We start from the raw sequence: 25,769 nt of genomic DNA, 5'->3' as shown, positions 1-25,769 counted from the left end.
GCAGAACCAGAGGAATATTGTACATAGTAATTAAGGATGATCAACTACTCTGTAATTATGCAAGATGACTCCAAAGACCCATGATGAAAAAATACTATCCGCTTTCAGAGAGAGAACAGATTAACTCTACATGGAGCCTGAAGCATTTTTCATTTATTTCCCATATTTTATTTCTTCATCTATGTTTTCTTTTGTAATATGGTAAATATGGAGATGTTTTGCATAACTCCAGATGTATAAATGATATAAAATTGCTTACTTCCTCAAGCAGTGATGAGGGAGAAAGAAATTAGAATTCAAAAAATTTTTACACGCAATTGGAAAATATCTGAGGAAAAATATTTTTAAGTCTTATTTTCCCCAATTTATGATGATCCCTTCCTTGCTTTGAGCGTTTGCTGTATTCATTAATGCACATTTTAACCAATTGCCATGAACATACTTATCTTCTAGAGCATTTTCATGCATAAATTGAACAAAATGCTTCCCTAACCAACCTAGTAAATGTAACAACCTAGTAAAAAAAAAATCTGTTAAGTTTGCAGTAAATGCCAGACACAGTGTAAGTGTTTAGCATATAAAGAAAAAGGTAAACTAACCTTTGCTCTCAAGAAGCTCACATTCTAATGGGAGAGACAACATGCATACATATGTATGGATAGAAAATGAAGTGTGCTACTAATAGTAATAAAACAATTCAGGACAATTCTGAGGTTTTGTAGAAATGCAGGTGAAAATAGGTGATTTATCATTTATTTATTTTTATTTGGGTATATGTTTTGGGATTTTGGTTTTACAAGATTATTCACTTACAATATTGAATAATATGGAAATGTTTTGCATGATAATACATGTATAACTAAGACTGAATTGTTTGGCAGATCCATGTGGGGGGAGGGAAAAATAGAGGGAGACAATATGTACCATATAACTTCAGAAAACTTATGTGGAAATTTGTTATTAAAATAAAAAATCCAAATAAAAAAGAATGAATACAAAGTAGTTTAGGGAAGAAGGACTCTATTATTTGTAGAAGGTGGCAACTGAGTTGAGTTTTAAAGGAAATTAAAGATTTCAATAGGCAGAGATGAGGAAATATTCTCAGCTTGAGGATAGCCAGTATAAAGTCTCAGAGATGGGATATGGAGAATCATGTGAAAGGAATAACAAATCAATGAGGATGGATAAACTGTAGAATAGAATGTGTAAGATTTTAATGGATTTTAAATGTTGGAGAACTTGGTCTTAGAAGTATATAGAGAATTTTAGAAAAAAAAAATCAAATGGGCCATAAAATGAACTTCCTAAGAAAAACTTCTGTCAGAAATTTAAGGACCAACTAATTCCAATATTAAACAAATTATTTGAAAGAAGAGGCAGAGAAAGAGTTGTAGCAAATTCCTTTGTGAAACAAATAAGGTGCTGAAACCGAAAACAGGAACAGGAAAACAAGAGAAAATGAATGACCAATCTTATTAATGAATATGGATGCAAAATTACTAAATTAAATAGTAGCTAGGAAAGTACAATAGTATGTCACAAAGTTAATACATATTGTGACCAAACAGGATTTATACCAATAATGCAGAGATGGTTTAATATAAGGAAAATTATCAACATATAATATCAATAACAAAAGTAATAAAAACCACATTATTATATCAATAGATGCAGAAAGAGCCTTGGACAAAAAAAAAACAACACTCATTCCTATTAAAATCATTGGAAAGCACTTTTTCTTAAAAATGATAAGAAGCATTTACCTAAAACCATCACAAAATATTATCCATTATAAGGAGAAGCTAGAAGCCTTCCCATTAAAATAAGAAATGAAACAAGGACACAAGAAAATGCTATTTTCACCAATAGTATTTAATGTAGTATTAGAAATGCTAGCAATAACAATGAGAAGAAGAGTTAATAAAACTATCTGCTGGTGATATGACAGCTTATGTAGAAAATCAACTAAAAAGTTAGCTAAAACTATTATAAGTAATTTTAACAAAATAGTAGGATATGAAATAAATCCACATAAATCATCAGCATTTTTATATATTACTGACAAAGTCCTTACAAAAAGATATAGAAAGAGATAATCTGTTTAGAATAACCTTAGATAGAACAAAATACCTGGGGAATATACCTGCCAAAACAAACCCTGGAATTATATGAACATAACTATAAAACACTTTTTATACAAACAAAGTCAGATGGAAATAAATGGAATAATATTAATTGTTCATGGATGGACAGAGTCAATATAATTAAAATGTCAATCCTACCTAAACTAATCTACTTGTTCAATGCTATCCAAATTAAATGACCAAAAACTATTTTATTGAGTGAGAAAAAATAATAACAAAATCCACTTAGAGGAATAAAAGTTTGAGAAATATCAACAGAATTAATTTTAAAAATGTAAAGGAACAAAGTCTAGCAAATACCAGATTTTAAATTGTATTATAAAGCAGTAATTATCAAAACTATCTGGTACTGGCTAAGAAATAAAAACATAGATCAGTGGAACAGAACACAACAAAGAAGTAAAAGATTATACTAATCTGGTGTTTGATAAAATCAGAGATCCAGGATTTGGGGATAGCAAGTTGCTGTTTGGAAAAAATTGCTGGGATAACTGAAAACTAGTTTGGCAGAAACTAAGTACAGACCAATATTTTCCATCATTCACTAAGGTAAGATCAAAATGTATGCATGATCTAGATATCTATAGATAAGATACCATAAGTAAGTTAGAAGAACAGGAGACAAATTACTTATTAGATTTATGAATAGGAGAGAAATTTATAAGTCAACAAGAGATAGAAAGCATTGTGAAATGTAAAATGGATAATTTTGAATACAATAAACTGAAAATATTTTGTACAAAAATAAACAATGCCATGTTTAGGAGGAAAGCAGAAAATTGGGGGGGGGATTTAATAGAGAGTCCCTCAGATAGAAGTCTCATGGCTAAAATATATTTTAAAAGTTGTTGAATTTTTAGGAGTCATCCCCGGTTGATAAATGAGCAAAAGATATGAATGTACAATTTTCAGATGAGGAAACCAAAGCCATATAATGAGAGGAAATGCTCCAGATCACTACTGATTAGAAAAATGCTAACCAAAACAACTGAGATATTCACTCACATGCATCAGACTGGCTAAAATGACTAAAGAACAAAGTTATAAATGTTGAAATGATTTTGAAAAATCAGGACATGAGCTGTGAATTGATCCAAATATTTTGGAAAGCAATGGGGAATTATACCCAAAGAGTTATAAAATCACATATATCCCCTTAGACATAGCAATACATTTCGCAAGGAGCTAAGGGAAAGAGGAAAGAAATCCATACTTTCCAAAATATTTAGAGCAGATCTCTTTGTGATGGCAATGAATTGGAAATTAAGGAATGCCCAGCTGTTGGGGAATGGCTAAAAAAATCCGGACCCATAAGAAACAATGAAAAAACTGATTTTTTAAAAACTTGGAAAGAACTATATGAGATAATGAACACTGAAATGAGGAGAACCAGGAGAACATTATACACAAACACAGAACTAATATAGGAGGATAAACTGGGAATGTTACCTCCAGAAAGTGAACAGAAAGATAAAACATTAAATATAATTTATGTGAAAGTATTGATGATGATCCATGATGATATCCTATGTGATGCTGGGAGGCTGGGGAAGGGTTGGGACACTAGTGGGTGGGATCTATTATGTAGATATGAGAACTGTGATTTCATTTCTGTAATATCTTCTTTTTTTAAATGTGGAAATCCTTGTTTTGTTGGATTTATAAACATTTGGAATAATAATCTTTTAAAAAGAAGTGAATAGGAAGCCACTGATTTTGCTAAGGTAAGGAATGAAATGGTTGACTTAAGCATTTGTAAATAATACTTTAATAGCTCAATAGAGGATGTATTGTAGTAGGGGGCCAGGGAGGCCAAATAGGAAAGTACTACAATAAGTCCAAGTAAGAGATTCTGAAGACCTTCACCATAATAGTGCCTAAATGAATAGAGAGGTGACATATATAGGACATGATGAAGAGACAGAATCAACAATATTTGGCAGTGGTTTCACTGTGTGAGGGGAATGATTGTGAAGTATAGAGGATGAAACAGAGGTTGTAAGTGAAAGAATAATTGTATCCTCAGTAGAAATGGGGAAATTCAGCTTGAGGAAAAAGACAATGAGTTCTATTTTGGATATGTTAAATCTGAGATACCTCTAAGATATCCAAATGAAAATATAAAATAGACAGTTATAGTGATATCACATTCTGGAAAGACAACAGACTGGACAAATAGAGATGGAAATCATTTTCAATGAGATGACAACTGAATCACTAGAGGCTGAGGTTAAAAAAAATGAGAAAGTACCAAGGGAGAAGAGAAGGGGGCCTAGAATAGTGTTGGAGAACAACTATAGTTAGGGGGAAATGATCCAGCAAAGGAGAATGATAAGGAGTGACAAGTAGGAGGAAAACTAATAGAAAGACACTGTCATTAAAAGTCAGAGTGAAGAAGATAGGGTAGCCAGTAATGCTAAATACTTCAGAGAAGACAAGAAGGATGAGAATTGAGAAGAGACTATTAGAGATGAGATTTAAAAGAACATTGCTAACTTTGGAGAGCAGTTTCAGTCAAATGATGATACTGGAAGCCATATTGTGGAGGGCTTAGAAGAGAAGAAGTATGGATATAAATGGGTTTTTCAAGGAATTTGGCTGAGAAAAGGAGAAATAAAAGACTAGATAATAAAGGAATTGAACCAAATATTCTAATCCCCCTGAAAATCTCCAAGGCATATTTCCCAAGTGGTTAGATGAAATTATGCTAGATAGCTGCTTGCTAAAAGAAAAGAATAAAAAGAAATGCTGACAAGATCCTAATTCTTTTCCATAGGTCACCAGTTTGTAGTTCTGTCCTTCAAGCAGTAAAGTTTTGAGCACTAATGCAAATATGAGATAATTTTTGAAATATACTTAAGACATGGCAGCACAATCTACCAGGTCAAGAAACATAATGCAACAACACAAGGAATTTAAAGTACTGTTATAGCTTCAATAATTCAGACTAACTGGTGGGAAAGGGGAAAAACAGGAACACAATGTTTCTAAATTGGTGACAAACGTTAAAGAATGTTTTCTAAAGAAATGTAGTTTAATTGCTATCAAGTACATATAGCCTGGGTGTGATTTAAAATAAGGAACTAGATTAATGAAGAAATGTTATCTAATACAGTTTCTTTGGAAGGAGAAGTATACTGGATAATTTGGTAGTGGTGGACATTAGGTATATTGCTATATGGGTCAAGGGGAAAGCAGGCTTTTGAAAAGTATGCCATTGATTTAAGATAACGAAGGAGGGGGGTTGAGAGAGAGAGAGAGACAGAGACAGAGACAGAGACAGAGACCAAGAGAGAAAGAAGGAGAGAAAGAGGAAAAAAATAAAAGGAAGAAGAGATATGTGTTATGTCTTTCCAAAACGACAGTTCCCTGAAAGCAGAGGATTCTTACTTTGTATCCCTCAAAGTTCCTGGCACATGCATGAGTACTCAATAAGTACTTTCTGAATGAACTAATTACAGTTTGCAGTTGTAGACAAATAAAATATATATATATATATATTTTTAAACTGAGTAAGAGAGAAGTTGTCTAAAGTGTTTATTATGCCCAGAGTGACTCTGGGTTTTATATCTGACAATAAACTCAAGTCATTTTCCAAAATTACATGTGTTGGTTTTACTAGAAATCAAGTTTCATATGTGCTTTTATGTATCCACAAAAGCTAGTGGGTATAATTATAAATTGATGTTGAATTTTATTTCATCTGTACTTGCAAGTAAGTAATTTTGTTATGATTCAGAGTTGTTCATATATCATTAACTGATGTTCTAGTGTTAATTATTCTTTGCTGCATATATTTTCTAGACAAATATTTACTGTCATCATCTATTATAAAAGTAATTCAATACTTTACTTATTGTATTAGCATCATTAAAGTTCATGATAAAATTTCTAAAATGCATGTGGATACTAGCACCATGTAGTCACCTCACTGTACACATTTGAAATCTCACCATTTTCACAGCTTTATCTCTCCTTTTTAAAGAACCTACTTCCTAAAATTTTGTAGAAATTATAGGCTCTAGACTATTCACATCCAATCTCATGCAGTTCTTTAGGGAAGTAGAATAACATGCTTAGATAAAATGGATAGACAACAACATGGCTAGATAAAATATATAACTAATCCCCCATACTTATTTTGACTATTAATATTAACTTCTCCACCAACCAAATCCTTTTGAAGTGCTGTATACAAATAAGAAAAATGACATGCTTTTTAAAAAAAAAAACAAACTTTTCTTCTTCCTCTTCTTAGGGAATTTTTAAAAAATGATGAAATAGAAAAGGAAGAAAGCAAGAGAAGTACTTGAGGTATGATTTCCTACTGTCTATGTAATTAACCACTCAATGAAAAACAGGATTACGCATATCAAACTAAAAATCCAACTTGATCTACTTTCCTTAAGGTCAGCCAATCAGCACATCAGAGATACTGTCAGAGATAAAGTCTGGCCTTGATAAGGTTCAGTTCTATTAGTTATCCATTCCTCTTCATTGCCAAATGAAAAAGGAGAATTCAACACCATCAGAAGTAAATGTGTATAATAACGTATTGTTCAGGCCCAAGGAATCTCAGACTTGGCATGAACTTCAGTGGGGCATCTGTTCCAATTCATAACTGAACTAGGATTCCCTCCATAGTATTTCTGATGATAATTATTCCCTACCTTATAACAAATTAATGAAACATTTGCTTGTGGCTTCACTTATATATATATATATATGCGCATATATAAGCAGTGGAAGTACTTTCTAATTGTATTCAAAGCAGTGTTACAAATAATAGTGCTTGTTTTGTGTAAGTTTTAGAAAATTTTTTATTATTTATGCAAGGAAAGCATAACAACAAATTATATATTACAGTGAAACAACTTAGTTTTGCAGCGAAGATTAATATACTTATAGGACAAATACATTCATCATTTTATTTTGGATGTTTTTCAAGAGAAAATAACATAACATTTCAAAATAGAAATAATCTTTAATAGTAAATCAAATCATTTGTAATTGTTCAGCTCATTTTTCAGCTAAAAACAATACTCTTCTCTTTGTGAAGATTTCTTTATTATGTAAAAACTTTGTATCTTTCTGGTATTATAGAGTATTCTTACCAGCTATTTAGTTGATACTCAAGTTTTTTTTTTTTAACTGCATTACTGAAAATTATCCAAAACTGTATTTGAGGATTTTAATGGCCGAAAAGAGTTATAAGGGCTCTTTTAAGGTTTATTAGAAACATCACTGGATCTTAGATTTAGAGATATAATCCAAACACTTCACTTTAGAGATGGGGAACCTGAAGGTCTTCAAGATAAATATATTTGTCCAAGGTCACATAAGTAGTAAGTGACGGAGCTAGCACTGGAGTTCACCAAGTCTTCAGGCACCAAATCCATCATACTTTCTACTACATTTTATTATTTATATTACTCTATTCCATTGGAACACATCACTTTACATTAGTCTAATCATTAGTATTTAAATTGGGTAACACTATGTTAATAAGTTCAAAGCTGCAAATGTAGGGTAGTTATAATAATATGAATAAGACCTGTTATCACTACAGGCAGACCCAGTGTGACTAAATGGTTCAGTAACAAAGTGATATTATTATGCACTGAGCAATCAGCTCCAGAAGAACAATTATGTAAATAATAAATGATGGCATAGTAGAGTTTTTGCAATTTTAAAGTTTGGTTGTAATATGTAATATGTCAATGATGTTATTGAAAAAATGATGGTTGGGGCATGTAGTATTATTATCATGAAATAGTTAAGTCTCATATTCTTCTAAATAATTTCTGGGGATTAAAGTGTTAAAGCATTGAGTGTTGTTGGCTTAATATCCACAGAGGACCAAGGTTCACGAATACAGGATAAACTGAAATGCTAGGATGTACCCAAGAAATGGAGAATGGATTTATCTGGCACCAAACATACATATTTACAGAGAACAATTATTGAAATGACAGGAACAATTTATTATATATCATAATACACTATTAGAATGATAAACTTTCCCCCCTCCAAGAGTATAATAGATCATCTGATCATAGGATTTAGAACTAAAAGATCATCCTAGTTCAACCCTACCTATTACTTTATTTAAAAAAAATTTTTTTTGTTGGTTACATTAAGATTCCCAGATATATCTTTATTTCCCTCTCCCCCCCTTCCTATAACTAGAGAAGGTATCATTTGAATATATGCCTATGTATATATAACTATATCTTTTGTATTTTTATCAGTTTTTTTCCCTGGAGGTGGACATTCACAAGTCATTCTTCTAGCATTATTTCTATAGCTATATATAACATTATTTTGGTTCTATTTGTTTTGCTTTTCATAATTTCATTTAGGGGTTTCTATGGGTTTTATTTAAATTAATCCATGCTCATCATTTCTTCTTGGAATATTCATAGGGACAGAATTTTTTTTAAACAAGGCTAAGTATGGTATTGATCTTACTCCAATATGCCAGTCTATACACTTCCTTCTAAATCACATTATAATATCTCCAAAATGGTTGACTTGTTAGAATGTTCTGGAGATGTTAAGTTAGCCAGTCATATGAGTATTAAATTCAGAAATTGGTTTAAAAAACACAATAATCTAAATGAACTGATTATATAGACAAGTTAAGAGTATATCATGATGTTAATTAATGAAGAAGTCATTATCAGAATGCCCACTTTGAATAGATTTACATTTTTGCATAGACTTTCAAAATGAAATAAAACATACAATTATCACATATTATTTAAGAATATATTTCATTAGTTATCCAAAAATTTGTTATATTAAATATATTGAAGATATAATTTAGAAGGAATATGATAATAAGGCAAATTTTAGATTAAATTATTCATTTATCAACTAAATTTTTAAAAAAGACTCATAATTCATTACAGCATTGGATCAAAATTTTGGTCTTAATAGGTTGGTAACTCTTCAAGAGACAACATATGAGAGTAGACATAGAAATTCAAGTTTTAGCTGACTGATCTCATAGGTGTTAACACCATGAGATTGTATTTTGAGGATATTCTCAATGCAAGAAGAATGCAGGTAACATTTATTAATGTTTTGCATTATTTAAGGATTTTTATCATCATCAGCTTTCCTTTCCCAATTGCGCCTTCCTCTCAAGAATTTATATCCCATTATTGTCATTACTTTTACTATCAAAATTTCAGAATCTTTAGGTATTTGGGAAGTTAAAAGTTCCTCCTTTTCCCTAAACACATTGTATAACAGTTTTCAGTAAAATATTCCTTTTGGTAGAAGTATATAATAACTACCAGCAAAGATTTAATATAAAAGTAGCAAGTATTTTCAAGTTAGCTAATTGCTTTAGAAGAGCCTGGGCTTTAAAAACTATATAAAATAAGAATAATATTAAGGAATTTTTGAATAATCCCTTTATTTTACATGAAATAATTTCAAGGAGAAATCAGAACCAAGAGAAATCAGAATCAATTAATTCACAATGCTTGTAGTTGCATGGGGAAAAAGTTTAACAAAAACATGGGGATAAATAGACAAAAGGAAAATTAAAAGGCATAGAGAAAATAACTAGTAAGTTAAGATCTTTTTATAATTCAAAATTCCTTTCTTCACATATAAATAACTATAAAATATTTGTGTTTTTATAAGTGAAAATAACTAATGCTTATAATACTTGTGTTAATATGTGAAATAATAAATAATTTTAAATTACCTATCTGGCTAGGGAAAAGTATTTTATTATTTTTTGGTCTTTATCCTACATTAAAAATACAACGTGTTGTAAAATACAGTACACCTTTTAATTTTTTCTTTCTTTAATACAAAGGAATGAAATTATTCCTGCTTTGAGATACCAATTCAGAGGAATAAAAAGGGATTTGTGGTTGAACTGGAAATATAGTTAAAGTATCAAAAAAGAAAAGACATTCTGAAAAGAATTTAAGGACTTGAGTGAGACTTAGAAGAAGACCAAATAAAAGCAACTTTGAGTAGCTGAGATGGAAGATTGCTGAATCTTTTTTATTTTTTTTTTAAGGGCATCCCCTCATTTTCCTATTTTTTTGCCACCACAAAGAGCGCAGCTATGAATATTCTTGTACAAGTTCTTTTTCCTTATTATCTCTTTGGGGTACAAACCCAGCAATGCTATGGCTGGATCAAAGGGTAGACAGTCTTTTAGTGCCCTTTGGGCATAGTTCCAAATTGCCCTCCAGAATGGTTAGACCAATTCACAACTCCACCAGCAGTACATTAATGTCTCAACTTTGCCACATCCCCTGAATTGTTTTAAAGAGAATTCTGAAAAAAAAGAATTTAGTTTGGAGATGGAAACTACAGAAAAACTATACTGGAAAGAAAAAATAAGATGCAAAAGGGTGATATTTGATAATGATGAGGTATTGATAACAACATATGAGTTAAGAAAGAAAACAGCTTTGAGGGGAAAAAGATGATTGTAGCAAACATATTTGAATTAAAAGCCACTGAAAAGTAGATTATCTTTTAATAAAATGAAGCTTTCAATATGAGTATGGTCAAAACTGCCTGAAATATCCATTTTCTAAGAAATCAGTATAAATGATAGGCCTGAAAATGAAATCAAACACAATCACAAAGCTTTGGCAAACAGACTTATTAGAATCAAAACAAGAAAATGTATTTCTTTTTTAGAATAACTTACCTTCTTCAAAGTCTCCATGAGTTTTAACATAGTAGAACTAACTGGTTACCAACAAAACTATGAGCTTTGTGTCATGTGATTTGAAGTGTGGGGACAAAATACTCATGCTAAGACAAAAAGCATCTTCTAGTTTCTCAGAGTAAGTTAAGCTTTCTGAGGGTAGAACTGTATTATTTTTGTCTTTATATTTCCAGTTCATAGTATAGTGTTTTGTGCATAGTAAGTACTTTACACAGAGAAGCTTGTTGAATTTGTTAAATTCTTAATGCTGCTCTTTCTTAAAGTGTCCATAATTAAAAATGTATTTGTTTGGCACAATTCATTTCGGTCAATCCTTAATTAGGCAAGTGCTCCTGGTCAGGGTAAAACAGTATGTTCTAACATTTGGAATGAGTTTCTTCCTTCAGAGATAACTGTGATGAGAGAACTTAAGGAATTTTGTATTGATGGGAAATAGCAAGGGCTAATTTTGGTGGCTGAAGCACTATAGTTCAGAAAAGCAGATTAAAAGTTGTACATTTCAGTGTATGGCATAGGGAACAGTTTGAAGGCACTTGATGGAAGTCCAGTCTAGAAGGGAGAAAGTGAAGCACAGAAATGGGAAAAAAGAAAGTTAAAAAGCTAAAGACTATAATATGACCATGTCACTCCCACCCCATCAGAACTAAAAACTCTTGTATTTTCTTTTCAAAGTTCTTCACAATCAGGCTTTCCAGATTTGTTATAAATTATTCTTATTCCTGTACTCTATGGCAGATCCCAAGTGTTTTTCTATTTCTCAGATATCTCACAAATCTTCATCTCCGTGCCTTTCTACTATCCAAATACCACATATGGAATACATACCCTCCTCTTAACTTCATCTAGCCTATTCCTTAATTCTTTTAAGAGTCAGTTCCAACAACACCTTCTACACGAAGCATTTTCTGATCCTTCTTGCTAGTATCCTCTTTTCCATAACTATCTTGTATTCATGTTGTTTGTATCATCTTTACATGCTGCTATTCCCATTAGAATATTATCTCCTTGAGGACAAAAGTTGTTTCTTTCAGTGTCCAACATAAAATAAGTCCTTAATAAATATCTGTTGAATGTCAACTTGGTACAGTGGAAAGGGACTGAATTTGTGAAGTGCAGAGAGCCTAAGTTTAAATTCTGACTTTACCACTTACATCTATACACAACCTTGGACAAATCACTTAAGTTTTAAAAATTATCTAAAAGATTGAGGTCTGACACCTAAGCTCTTCAGTTCTAAACCTACAATTCTCTTATTATTTGATAGTGATCCAAATGTACGGTACAACAACAATAGCAAAAACAACCACTACACTGGATTAGGAATTGGAAGATGTAGGTCAAAATTCTGTTCTATTTACTGTCTAAATGCATGTCTACTTTAAAAAAAAAAGGGTGATCCACTGGAAAAGGAAATGGCAAACCACTCCAGTATTGTTGCCAAGAAAGCAATACTGCAAAGAAGGCAGCAACAAAAAAAATTCCAAAGAAGAGCAAGAAAGCAAAATGACTGTCTAATGAGGCTATACAAATAAAAGGGAAAGGGAAACAAAATTCCAGTGCATAGCAAGCACTCATTCTTAAATGAGCAATGCAAAAATGCAAGAAAATAATAAAATGGGAAAGACAAGAGATCTCCTTCAAGAAAGTTAGAGATATCAAAAAAATATCAAGTGAAAGTTTCATGCTAAAATGGGTATGATAAAAAACAAAAATGGTAGGGATTTAACAGAAGAAGTGGCAAGAATATACAATAAAATTATATAAAAAGTACTTAACATAGAAAATAATAATCATGATGGTATGGCTCTTGAAGTGAAGCAGGCCTTAGAAAGCACTGCTAAAAATATGGCTAGTGGAAGTGATGGAATTCTAGCTGATCTATTTAAAATCCTAAAAGATGACGCTGTTAAAGTGCTACACTCAACATGCCAGCTAATTTGGAAAACTAAACATTGGCCATTGAATTGGAAAAAGATCTGTTTATGCTTCAGTCCTAAAGAAGAGCAATGCCAAAGAATGTTCAAATAACATAACAGTAAGGTCATACATAAGATTTTGCAAGCTAGGCTTCCACAATTTGTGAACTGAGGATTACCAGAAGAGCAGGCTGGTTTACAAAGAAGCAGAGGAACTAAAGACCAAAATGCCAACATTCAATGGATTATGGAGAAAGCAAGGGAATTCCAGAAAAACAACAACAACATATACTTCTGCTTCATTTCCAAAGGCTTAGTTTTTAACTGTGTGGATCACAACAAAATGTGTCAAGTCCTTAAAGAGACGGGAGTCCCAGATCATCTTACTTGCCTCCTAAGGAACCTGAAATGTGGGCCAAGAAACAAGTTAGAACTGAACGTGGAACAACTGACTAGTTTAAGATTGAAATGGGAGAATGGCAAGGCTGTATAGTCACCTTATTTAACTTATATGCAGAATATATCATGCAAAATGCCAAGATGGATGAATCACAAGTCAGAATTAAGACTGCTGGAGGATATCAACAATTTCAGATATTTTTTTGGGAATGATACCACTATGATGGCAGAAAGTGAAGAAGCCTCGTAATGAGGATAAAAGAAGAGAATGTAAAAGATGACTAAGTTTAACATAAAAAAATGAAAATCTTCTCAAGTAGTCCCGTCACTTCTTGGCAAACAGAGGAAGAAGAAATCTTAGCAGTGTCAGATTTTATATTTATGGGCTCAGATATCACTGCAGATGGGGCCTATAACCATGAAATTAAAAAGATACTTTCTCCTTGAAAGGAAAACTTTGGCAAATTTGGACAGTATACTAAAAAGCAGAGACATCACCTTGCTGATAAAGGTTCATTTAGTCAAAGCTATAGTTTTTCTGTCAGCAATATATAGCTATGAAAGTTGGATTATAAGGAAAGCACTGAAATAATAGTGTATTAGAGGGCTGGTTTAGGTATAATGGAGAAAGAGTAGATGATCTCACAAAGTAGAAGGAGGGTGAGATGGATTCCCCCCTTGAGTCTTCTTCAAATGTCTCTCCACTAACCCTGCCTTTACTCCCCTCTAATAACTGATTAATGGGTGAACCTTTTCCCTTAGGGAAAGAGAGAAAAATCAAATCTCTCCCCCTTCAATATGACAAGGAAGTCAATTTAAGATAACTGACAACTTTATTCTAACAAACGGTGGTTAGGGGTAAGATAAGCAAGATGTCTGCAGGTTGGATTTTATAGGAAAGAGGTTAAGTAAAATCCCTGTATGTCTAAAAATATCTTTCTCCCTCCCCCAAAGTTGAGAGACTCAAGCTTGTCAGCCTGGTCTCTAAGAGGCTCAGGGTTTGGTGACCCCTGGTCTTTGTCACAGAAGAGCCAACATCCAGATTTAGGGTGTCACAGGAGCTGTGCGAGATGATACTGTTCTTATTCTTCTCAGTTTATGCCACAATTCTTGGTGTTTTGGGGGGGGGTGGTGGTTAGAATCAATGAGGGATTTTGTATGGCTCAGGAGAGAAATCTCTGATCAGCCTGTCACCCTTGGCTTCTCAAGATAGTGAGAAAGATCAACTGTCTCCCGCCTGGAATCTCTCTTCTCTCAAGATTCCAAGCCTCATCCACCATTCCCTGCTGTGGATGCAAACCTCTGCATGTCTTCCAGGTTCTGCCCTTCAAAGTCTCTGGATCATTCCTCTATCATAACAGGCAAGTTGAGTGTTACAAAATCAACACCTTTGAACTATGGTGCAGGAGAATACCTTTGAGAGTCCATTGGAAAGCAAGATCAAATCAGTCAATACTTAAAAGAAATTAATTCAGTTATGGACTCTGATGTAGAGAAAGATCGAAGGTGTAAGGAAAAGGGGATGGTAGAGGGTAAGCGGGTTAGTATGATAGAAACAAAGAACACAAACTTGGACAAACTTCAAAAAATAGTGGAAGATAGAGGGGTTGGTGTGGTATGGTCCATAGGGTCACACAGAGTCAGACAGAACTGAATGATTAAACAGCAATAACAAAAGTATATATCTATTGTGTGCCTAAACTCTCTAGCCCTTAATGTTTCCCTTTATAAAATGAGGAGACTGAACAAGATGGTTTTCCTAATCTTTTCCATTTCTAAATTCTGTGATTTTAATATAGATGACCGTGGTACCATGATAAAGGTGCCACCAACAAAAGTAAAGTCTCTTTTTATTGCCCCAATGAATAATATGTTTTCACTATAAGATGTAAAGAACTCTTTAAAGAAACCATATTAACATTTTTGGCTGTGGCAATTGTGATAGTCCCAAACATTAACTGATCAATTGGACAAAACAATGTTTCAATGGCTATACAAGAACCTTGAACAATGAATGAGATGGCACAGTAGGTAGGGCACTGGTCCTGAAATCAGGAAGATCTAAGTTCAAATCTGACCTCAGACTTATACAATTGTGGACTCCAGGACACGGAACTGAGATATTCTTACTTCACTTAACCTCTGTGCTTGCCTCAGTTTCCTTAAATGTAAAATGGGGATAATAATAATAATACCTATCTCACAGGGTTGTTGTGAGAATCAATGAAGTAATATTTGTGAAGCCTTTAGCACAGTTTATGGCACATAGCAGACATTTAATAATTATTTCCTCTCCTTCTTAGAGTTCACTATTAGTGAATACCAAATACTAAGTATATAAACTGGTTTACACACACATATACATATGATTTATAAATGTATAAACTTTGTGTTTATATAGACATATATAGACATATATTATATAGACATATGTATATGTCTATATAAACACCAAGTATATATATCGGAAGGGATTTATATGTAGATTGTGAAGCTGGTAAAAGTGGTTGCCTATGTTATTTTTTAGACTGCTTTTTATACTCAGAAGGTTATCTAATGCTCTGTTGATCTAATAGTTCACTATCTTAAAATGACCTTCAATCAAAGAATTACTGCTTTTTATTGTTGGGCTTTGTATAGAGCACCTAGTAATAAAAATGGAATTCACTAAATTTACTAAAGACTCATCTATATATACTCAAGTATCTTTGATTTAATTCAGAATGAAATTGTTCACTGAGGTTCTTCAATCATTATGTAAATAATATTTTAACCATTACCTTTTTTTTCTTTCAAAGAGTATCTAAATGATAGTTTGCTGTATTTCTTTCAATGATGTAAGGCTGAAATAGTGGGGTGAAAGAGTTTGATGTTTTTATGTAAAAATATAAATGCTAGAAATTCTATCCTTCAAGTTTAGCTTTTTTAATTTGAAATAAGTAATTTTTAAAAAGAGAGGCAAAACAAAAATACAAGTACTATCACATAATTGAAACAAAATTGGCAAATTAACTTTCTGATGGAAAAATACTACATCAGTGTTTGTCTTATTACTTTAAAACTATATACAAATTATTCTAGGAGGAAATAATGCTCATTGTGGATGTGTTTTCAGAACATTGATCCCTTTTTAAAGAAAACAGAAAAAATTTGCAGTGGTTTTCTTTCTTTTATTTTCAAAAAATAAATCATTCTGTAAGTATTAATATTAAAAACCTTTTCTAAAAATATACCTAATTTAACATCAAATAATTTCAATACATGTAAAATAACATAACCAATTAAAATTTTTTTGCATAGCACTGCTAATTCTTAGTATTAATTTTACCATTTTATTTATATCAGAGCAAAGTACTTAAGACTAAATCACATCATTTTCACTTACAAAATCCTTAGTTCTAAAATATAATACAATTACTATATCACATAATTGATCTAGATATATTGACATTGAGGACAATTTAAAAGATTTAAATAGATAAAATTATTTAAATTACCAACTCAATTATCACATATGATGAATAAACTGTGAATTTTTTTCCTATAGAGGGAGATATGAAATTTATAATTTTTGATGATAAATTGTTCATCTGAAAACAGTAGTTGTGGAAATTATCCTATATCCCTAATGTAAGGAAAGATACTTAAAGGAAGTCCAATAAAGAGCCAAAAAAGAAAAAGAAAAAGAAAAAAAGACTAAATACTTGGAACATGGTCAGAGAAGGAAAGATAAAAAGAATCAGGGTCCCAACAGGAGGCTAGGGTGGAAATTAATAATAGTGTTTGAATACAAGAAGTAATACTATATGGATGATGACCATCTGTTACTCATTTCCAAGTCCAACACTCTATCTTCCTTTTACTACTTTTCTTAGAGAAGTGATGTCTTTGTGTTCTAAAAATATTTCTCTAGGTTTATAACCTATTTATCATGTGCTTGGTGTGTGAACTCCCTAGCCCCTTTTATAATTATTATATTGTTAGTGTTTATGATTATAACACAATTAATATCATTTGTTTCATATGAATTATAAACATTAGCTAAGAAAAAAATACAGTTTGAGGGTGGTATCAAATCTTGCTGACAAGCATTTTGACTTTAAGCCTATAACCCAAAAGTTTCAAACAAACCCAACACACCTTGTTGCAAAATCATAAGACAGGAGGAGGTAGAGGGTCACTCAGGGACAGATATATCTTGGGTGCACATGTCAATCACAAATGTCATATGCTGACTCCTAGTTGTCAGCGGAAAAAACATTAGATCCTAACCTTTTTACTGAAAAGGTTTTGGAAAGGTCAATAATAACAATAGATATAAAGTTACCACACATAGTGATTTTTTTCTTTCTTTCTGGCTTATCCAGCAATTGTGTGATTGTCCTTGTAAAAATTCTGTATTCAGTCTGTCTTTTAGGACAGGATGTCATCAGATTTCTATAAAAAGGCTATCTCCTGAGGCTTGGGGTCTTTGGTCTTGATATCTTGACCAGAGTCCAGCTTTATTGTGAGACTGGCCACCTCTTAATAAACCTATCATTCAGCTTGGAGACTGTATTGATGTAATAAATTTTTGGCACATTGGAGATGATCTATCTATCCTTTTCCTTATTATGGAGGTGTTAATTGCTCCAGAGCTGCTATGTTTTGTTAGTATTGTATAAGTTTTTGTTAGAATTCTTTCCAATTTGGACTACTGAAATAACTGGCATGTAGGATTACTAAGACAATATCAAATGACCTATGAAAAATCTATGGAGAATAGAAAAGATAACAAATAACTGGAAAAAGGGCAATGTCTTAGTTAAAAAAAAGGCACAAAATGAATCTAAAAAATGTAGCATGGTGAGTTTAACTTTAATTTCTGGCAAAATTCCAGAAAAGGAATCAGTGAATACCCAGAGACAACATGGCTACAAGAACAGGTCATTCCAGCCTATCCTTAAATCTTTTTTTTTTCCAACTGGATAGCAAAACTGGTAAATTTGAGCAATGCTATAGACATGCTTTGTAGCAATTTTAGCCAAGTCTTGCATATTATTCTTGTAGGAAAGATTGAGAAATGTGAGCTAGACCTAGGAGAATTTCATTACAACCTGAATGGCTTAGGAGAAACCATGACACCAGCATCCCAGGAAAGGTCTCTGGCCTGATAATGTTTAACAATCTTATTGGCAACTTGGATAAAGGCAAACAGGTCACAAAGCTTGGAAGAACTAATATACTCACTTATCTGAATCTTTTGATACCACCAACTACTTTGTTATCTGAGCCTATCCCCAGAGGCAGATGGTAACAGAGGATAAAGCTGTGGGCCTGGGGTCAAGAAGGCCTGAGCTCAAATCTAGTCTCAGACACTAGCTTTGTAACCCATGGCAATTCATTTAACCTCCTAGGCTTCAGTTTCCTCAAGTGTAAAATGACTACCCTTCAAGGATTGTTGTAAGTGTCAAATAATATAATATTCCTAAAATGTGTAGCAAACTGCCTGGCACATAGTGGGTATTTATTAAATTTTTTCCTTCCGTTTTCTCTCCCTTTCTTTCTTTTCCTCTCTTCTCCTCTTGCCTTCCTTCCCCTCTCTTTCTTTTTCTTTCCTTTTCTTTCTACTCCTCTCCTTTCCTCTCCTTTATCTCCTTTCCTTTCCTTTTCTTTCTTTTCCTCTTCTCTCCTCCCCTCTCCTCTCCTTTCCTCTCCTCTCCTTTCCTTCTCTGATTTATTCTGGGGAATCATCTTCTTTTCATGAATTATAGGCTTCCTCTAATGATCTATTTAAGTTAATACATATTTCATTTTTAACCCAAGATGCTTCCTACTGACTATAAGACCCAGGAAAAATATATTCCAGTGTTACTCTATGCCTCCTGTAAAGACTCAATAAATGTTAATGAATGGTTCGTAAAAGTGATGCTACATATAAGAATGCTATGAAAGCTAATGGGGCTTACTATTAGGTTTTTTAGATTTGAAAAAAATTTAATTCATTCAACAGTTTAATTCAATGAGCATTTATTAAGCACTTATATACAAAGTACACAGCCTCTAAGAGTTCAGAGACAAAAACAAAAACAAAACAAAACAAAACAAAAAAACTATTTCCAAGAGGCATCATGGCCTAATGGATGAGTGGTTCCATGCCAGAGTTCCATGAAAACTTGCAGTGCTTTCCCCTAAGACTATAAATTGTAGAGAAGACTGTAACTTCATTAGGAGAGACAATTCTTCACCATAGGAATTGATTAAGCCAATGAAATAGTGGGTCTATTCCTTGTGTCCATCTCTAGACATCTTAGACTTAAGGCTAGATCTGTACTGGGGAACCAATGGCACATGTGCTGGAGGGGGCTGCTCCCCTGCCTGTCTCCCCATGCCTGAGGACATTTCTCATGGCCTGCCCCCTCTGCCCAGCAGCCCAATGGGAGTGCTTCCTCCTTCCCCTGTCTTGGGTAAGGGATGGCTCACATGCCACATGAGGATTGCAGTTTGGATACTCAAGTTTCTAAGGTCTCTAAAAGGCTTGCCATCATTGGACTAGGTAATATAGGGAACTTTTTACTAATTTTATGTAAAATTCCTTTTCTATATATTATACATTTCTTATTAGAATCAAAAAAGTCATATAAACTGAATTGCATGTAAGTGATTGTCATTTTCTGTTCTTATTCTGTATGGTTCAGTTGTTCAATTTGTTTTTCAGTTATGTCTGACTCTGACCCTATTTGAGGTTTTCTTTGCAAATATACTGAAGATATTTGTCATTTCTTTCTCCAGGTCATTTTACAGATTAGGAAACTGAGGCAAACAGGGTTAAGTCACTTGCCCAGGGTCACAAAGCTAATGAGTCTCTGAGGCTAAGTTTGAACTAAAAAAGGTGAGTTTTTCTGGCCCCAGGGCTGGCATTCTATTCTATCCTCTATGCCTCTTAGTAGTTATCCCATTCTGCACAGTATTTAACTTTAAAATATTAAAAATGTCTTTAAGTAAATTTCAGAAATATATTTACTTAGTTCCAAACTACCTACTAATAAAAACAACTTAGAAATTTCATTTATTCAGGATTACCAAATGTGATATTTTAATTGACTATATTTTGATTAGTTGAATATTACCATATACCATACCATTATGTGAATATAGTTATTCAAAGAATATTATAGTTATATTATAGTAGAATATTATTCAAAGAAATTATAGTTATTCAAAGAAATGAAAGGCAATAAAATATACTTCACTTTGAAACTATAGATTCTAAGGTCTATAAGGGCAAGAACTGTGTCTTATTTATATTTGTGTTTCTTTAGTACCTACTATATGCACTAAATAAATATTTGCTAAATGAATGACCATAATTTAATTTTTGTTGGGAATACATTGGGAACTTTTTTATTACTTCTTAAAAAACATTCCTTTTCTACATGTTATGCATTTCTTGCTGAAATATAAGAACTGAAAGGTCATAGAATCTGATTTGTTAATAATTACTTTCCTTTGTTCTTCTCCCCAGTATTTAATCTTAACATGCTAAATTACTTAAGTGTCTTTTGCAAATATGCTTATTTAGCTACAAGCTAGAAACTACTTAAGACAACTCAGAAATGAAAGATAAACTACTAGCTTTCCTCTCTCTGCTTCTTCCTAAATATCATTCATTCAGATAGCTTCCACTTTCATCAGCTGGCCCAGGGAAGGGGGTTGTTCCTGAATCTAAATCCATGTCTGAAATTTTCTGCTATGCTCCAGATATTTGCAAATGGACTTAAGGATATCACCAGCCAAAATGTCTCACTGAAACCCCAAACTTAGCATATCTATTACCAATCTTATTATTTCCCCTCTAAATGTGTTCATCTTTTTGACTTCATCGTTGTTTGTTGGTATTATCACCAATCAATAAGTGTCCTCCATTAGAACTTTTAGGCAATGTGGTATAATAATGATAATAGGCTAACATTTATATAGCACTTACTTTGTGTCAGGCACTGTGTTAAGTGCTTCACAATTTCTGTCTCATTTGATCCTTATAAAAACCCTATTATCTACATTTTACAGGTGAGTAAAATGAGGCAAACAGAAGGACTTGTACAGGGTTAGCCAGCTTTGGAAGTGTCTGAACCCAAGTTTTCCTGATTCCATTTTAGGCCTGACACTCTATCCATTGTTACTACCCTAGCTGCCATGAAATGGATATAGTCTAGACTTGGAGTTAGAAAGATGTGGACTCAAATTCCATCTCGGCCAGTTAAAAATGATGTGATCCTATAGAAGTCACTAAATCTCTCTGAGTTTCAGTTTCCTTACCTGAAAAATTTGGGTAATAAGAGTACAACCTCATAGGGCTGTTTTGATAATCAATCAAGAGGATATACTTTACCTGCTTTGCCAACTTTAAAGTGCAGTAGCAATATGCATTATTGTTATTATTATTATTATTATTATTTGACTTTTATTTCTCTTACTTCCTAATCTATTTATTACAATGCCTTGTTTTACTAATTCTAAATTATTTCTTACACGGTTGCTTTCCTATTTCTATAGCCAACATCCCCAATTAATACAAGAGCTTCACTACCAACCTCTTGGACTACTGCAAGGGCCTTCTGACAAGGAACTCCCTAACAAATATGGAAGACTGTGTTTAGTTCCGGACACCACAATGACAAGCTGGAGAATGGTCAGGTCCTCAAAACTCTGCCATGCAAGGATACTTAACCTGAAGGAAAGAAGACTTGCTGGTAGGAAAGTGCTGTTTCCTACATGTAGCCTTCCCTGATCTCCCAAACTGATAATGATCTTCTCAAAACTTGTGGAGCATTTTGCTTCTCCTTTATCTTCATCAATACATTTTTATCACAGTTATTTTGTGTCCATGCCATACTAGAAACTTCATGGTGACAAGAATGCTTTCTTAACTTTCTATATTCCTATGCCTGATGGATAACAGAATAGGTGCTTAATAAATGTGCTAAATTTTATAAGACTGAAATAAGACTTGAATAAGGATACTTTGATGAAAGGGAGATGAGTATGTACCAGGCATACTAAAAACTTCATAAATATTATCTCACATGGTTCTCACAACCCTGGAAAATATATTACTATTTCCCTCATATTACAGTAGAGCTATATGAGGCAGACATTCATACTCTTGCACACTCATTTCAATTGTAACTCTGTGACGCCATTTGAGATTTCTTTAGCAGGATACTGGAGTGGTTTACCTTTTCCTTCTCCAGTTCAAATGAGTAGCTGAGGCAAGCAGGGTTTAGTGAGTCTCTGGGGCCATTTTTGAACTCATGAAGATGAGTCTTCCTGATTCCAAGCCCAAAGTTGTGTCAGTGTTTGAGGAGAGCTACCACTTCTGGTATGAGGGCTTGCCAAGCCTTTTTCAGGGCTGCTTGTCCACCTTTGATGTTAACTTGGCATTCAACTCTCACCCATGGCTCAGAGAAGCTATAGCATATACAGAGGCCACATCCAGTACATGTCAGCAGATGGGTTAAACCAGGTTGAAGGTAACCAGAGGGCCACAATCTCATAAGTGAATGAAAGGGACATCTACCTTAATTAAGCATGTGAAAATTTTCCTGGCAAAATGGAGAGTTAAGAACAATTTGCTCCAATGGTTGCAAAGTTGGGTAAAGCAGGTGCTATGGAGCACTTAGAGCTTGGTCAGCTGTCGAAGAAGGGTCATCCCCTGCATCCCAGGCCATCCCCTCTTGTCCTGACTTTGTCTTGCCATTGGACTTCAATGACTCTGAGAGAGTACAGCTGATGACAGTGCAACTCTGCGTCACTTAAATCCAATTCATGCACAACTTAAGACATCATCCCACGATGTCATTGGTCCTCTTTGAAAATAAAGGACAAATAACAATATGAGAAATAGAGGTTAAGTGACTTACTTGCCCAGGATCACATAGCTAGTAAGTGTCTGAAGTCAGATTTAAGCCTAAAGTCTTACCAATTCTATGCCCAGTGCTCTACCCAGGACCCACCTGTCTGCAGTTTGCAACCCTTCCTTGACTTCTGGCTTATTTTTACCTGTGTTTATCCATAGGCCCTCCTCAGAAGGCCTATCAGATATGCACAGGCCTTTAACTAAGTAGTTTAAAATGCTGTGAGTGGCAGTGTAGTACAAGGGCTATTTATATCTTTGCTCTCATTACACAACCAGTTCACTTCATTTTCAGGTTACAGATTTCTGAATGACATATTACATACACATTGTTCGTCACTAGAAACTTGCTTTGGCCTACATATATTTACCATGTGTCTTTTCACTGATTTTTGCGAGTGACTCACAATATTGTTTCTTTGGAGAATGAAGAGTTTCAAGATTCACCAATCATACAAGATCACTAGAATAATATGAAATGAAAAAAGAGGCTTTTGTGGAAGGAACAATAGTTTGGGATCTTTAAAAGTATTATACTATACAATTTCCCAAAGGTAAGCCAGTCTGCTTTCTTTTTCCTATTTAGTTCTCAACTCAGCTCATTGACTACAGTGTTTATCCCACTATACTGATGTATTTAATTCAATAAACTAGCCTTTCAGTTAGATGTCACAGTTTGTATAATAAGAACTTTAAAAAATCATTTGTTTTCTTATATAGATTGTTAGACTGATTTCTTATGAGTAAAGATAACCTACTTTGGGAAGTTCCTAAATTCTACATTTAGATGCAATCAACATGATTTCACTCCCAATTAAAAGTTTCTGAAGGTCCTTTACCATCTATGGAGAATCTCTTTTCCACTGAAACCCAGGTGTATTTCTGAGTTTCTGACCATGGGGTATCCTTATACAAAGACTTTTTTTATGCCTCATGAGACATTCATAGTCAATGATCAATATGGCAGTATTTATTGGGAGACTTAATTTCTTACTAAACTAAACTAAATCTTAATTTATGTAGAAGACATGTCTTTGAAATTAAATCTAAATTCTTTTTTTAATCCACAAATTCTGTGAGATTTTGTATTTCTTGCATATTTCAATCAGTTTTGAGATGATGTATGCTGGTGAATATTGTGTGAGAAAAGTAGTGTCTCAGAGCTTTAGTTTCCCATTCTATAAAATGAGGATAATAGGACTTTCATTAACCATACATCAAGTGTTATGACAAAAAGTGCTTTAAAATTCTTATAGTGACATACACATAAATCATAATAATATTGCCATCAAAATCTTCTTTCTCATACTTGCATTAAATATAACATCTATACATGCTAGTATTGTTTTCATAATCTTATAAACATGACTAAATAGGGATCTGAGATTATTGATTATCTTTTTAGGGGAAACAACATTCTTTTTTTAAAAATTCTCTTGATAACTTCACTCTCTCTTATAAGCTTGCAAAAATGATTCCTTGCTACTTTCAAAACTATGATGCCATCAAAATTATTTTCTTTCTGTCTACTTGGTCTTAGAGAGCTTAGTGGCACTGTGAATAGAGCTTCACACTTGGAGTCAGGAAAACCTGGGTTCAAATCTAGCTTCAGACATTTACAAGCTGTGTGATCCTGGGGAAATTGCTTAACCTGTTTGTCTCAGTTTCTTCATCCATAAAATGGAGAAAAATGATAGCATCTATCTTGTGGGGTTTTTGTAAGGATGAAATGAGATAATAATTAGCACAGTGCCTGGCACAAATAAAAGGTACATAAATATTAACCATTATTTTTATTTATTATCCTCTTAAGAAACATTTCAGGACTTCCGGTCAAGATGGTGGCTTACAGAAAGCTAAAGTTCAGATCTCCGAAACCCTTCCCTACCGAACTCAAACTATATGCAACTAAGGCACTGAAATTCAAAACAAACAACAGCATAGACCCTGGGAATCCTCCTCCTGGACCTGGATCTGGATCAAAAGGTACGGCCCCCCAAAAGCAAGAACACGAGATCACTTGGACCTAAGGGGTAGGCAGAAGGAAGGTCCCAGGACCCATTCCCCCAACCCAGACCTCTGAGTCTGAGGCAGCAGAGGGAACTTCAGAGCCTCAGGGCGGCTATCTTGAAGGCCTCTTCCTGAAAACAACCTAACCCAGTCGAGGGGGCACCCAGATAGCAGGGAAACAAAGAGAGACGGGGGAGCCTATAAGCCCCTGACCAGATCCTTCCATCTGAGTCTCACTGAAGGTCCCTGCCTCAGGGCATACTCAGTCTGAGGTTAATCCTATCACCAGCCCTCAGAGCTCCAGGAAGCCACGGCCCGTCCCCCGTCAGAGAGCAGGGTCCTCTGAAACAACAGTAACCCTTAGGGCTGGCAAAAGGGCCTCTGGAGCCGGCTATTCTGAAGGCCACATCCTGAAAACAACCTGAACCAGTCACAGGGGCACCCAGACAGCAGGGAAACAGAAAGAGACAGGGGAGCCTGCAGCACGCTGGCTGGATCCTTCCATCCGAGTCTCAAGGTCCCTGCCTCAAAGCATACTCAGTTCAACCCAGAGAAAGTTAATCTTATCAGGAGCCCTCTGAGCTCCAGGAAGACACGGCCCCTCCCCCCTCAGAGTGCTGGCTCTCCTGGCCCGCCAAGGCACAGAAACAAACACCCCGAGGAAAGAGCTGAGCCAGGCTCAGAGCTTGGAA

The 25,769-nt window shown here is 33.9% G+C and overlaps 1 protein-coding gene across 13 annotated transcripts in view; it reads right to left on the bottom strand.

Moving 5' to 3' along the window:
* RFX3 (regulatory factor X3) overlaps positions 1 to 25,769 on the bottom strand; it is a 349,544-nt gene that overhangs the window by 147,757 nt on the left and 176,018 nt on the right. The window contains exon 1 of one of the 13 annotated variants that reach the window (XM_056805465.1): positions 10,837 to 10,869. The exons of the other annotated variants lie outside the window; for them this stretch is intronic. Within the exon in view, the coding sequence (XP_056661443.1) occupies positions 10,837 to 10,866 (30 nt within the window). The 5' untranslated portion in view covers positions 10,867 to 10,869. Of the gene's footprint in view, positions 1 to 10,836; positions 10,870 to 25,769 lie in introns of those variants that run through there. 13 annotated transcript variants of the gene reach the window in all.

The sequence above is a fragment of the Monodelphis domestica genome, chromosome 7 (assembly GCF_027887165.1).
Source record: "Monodelphis domestica isolate mMonDom1 chromosome 7, mMonDom1.pri, whole genome shotgun sequence".
NCBI classification, from domain to species: Eukaryota; Metazoa; Chordata; class Mammalia; order Didelphimorphia; family Didelphidae; genus Monodelphis; species Monodelphis domestica.
This window is presented reverse-complemented; position numbering and strand designations above follow the sequence as displayed.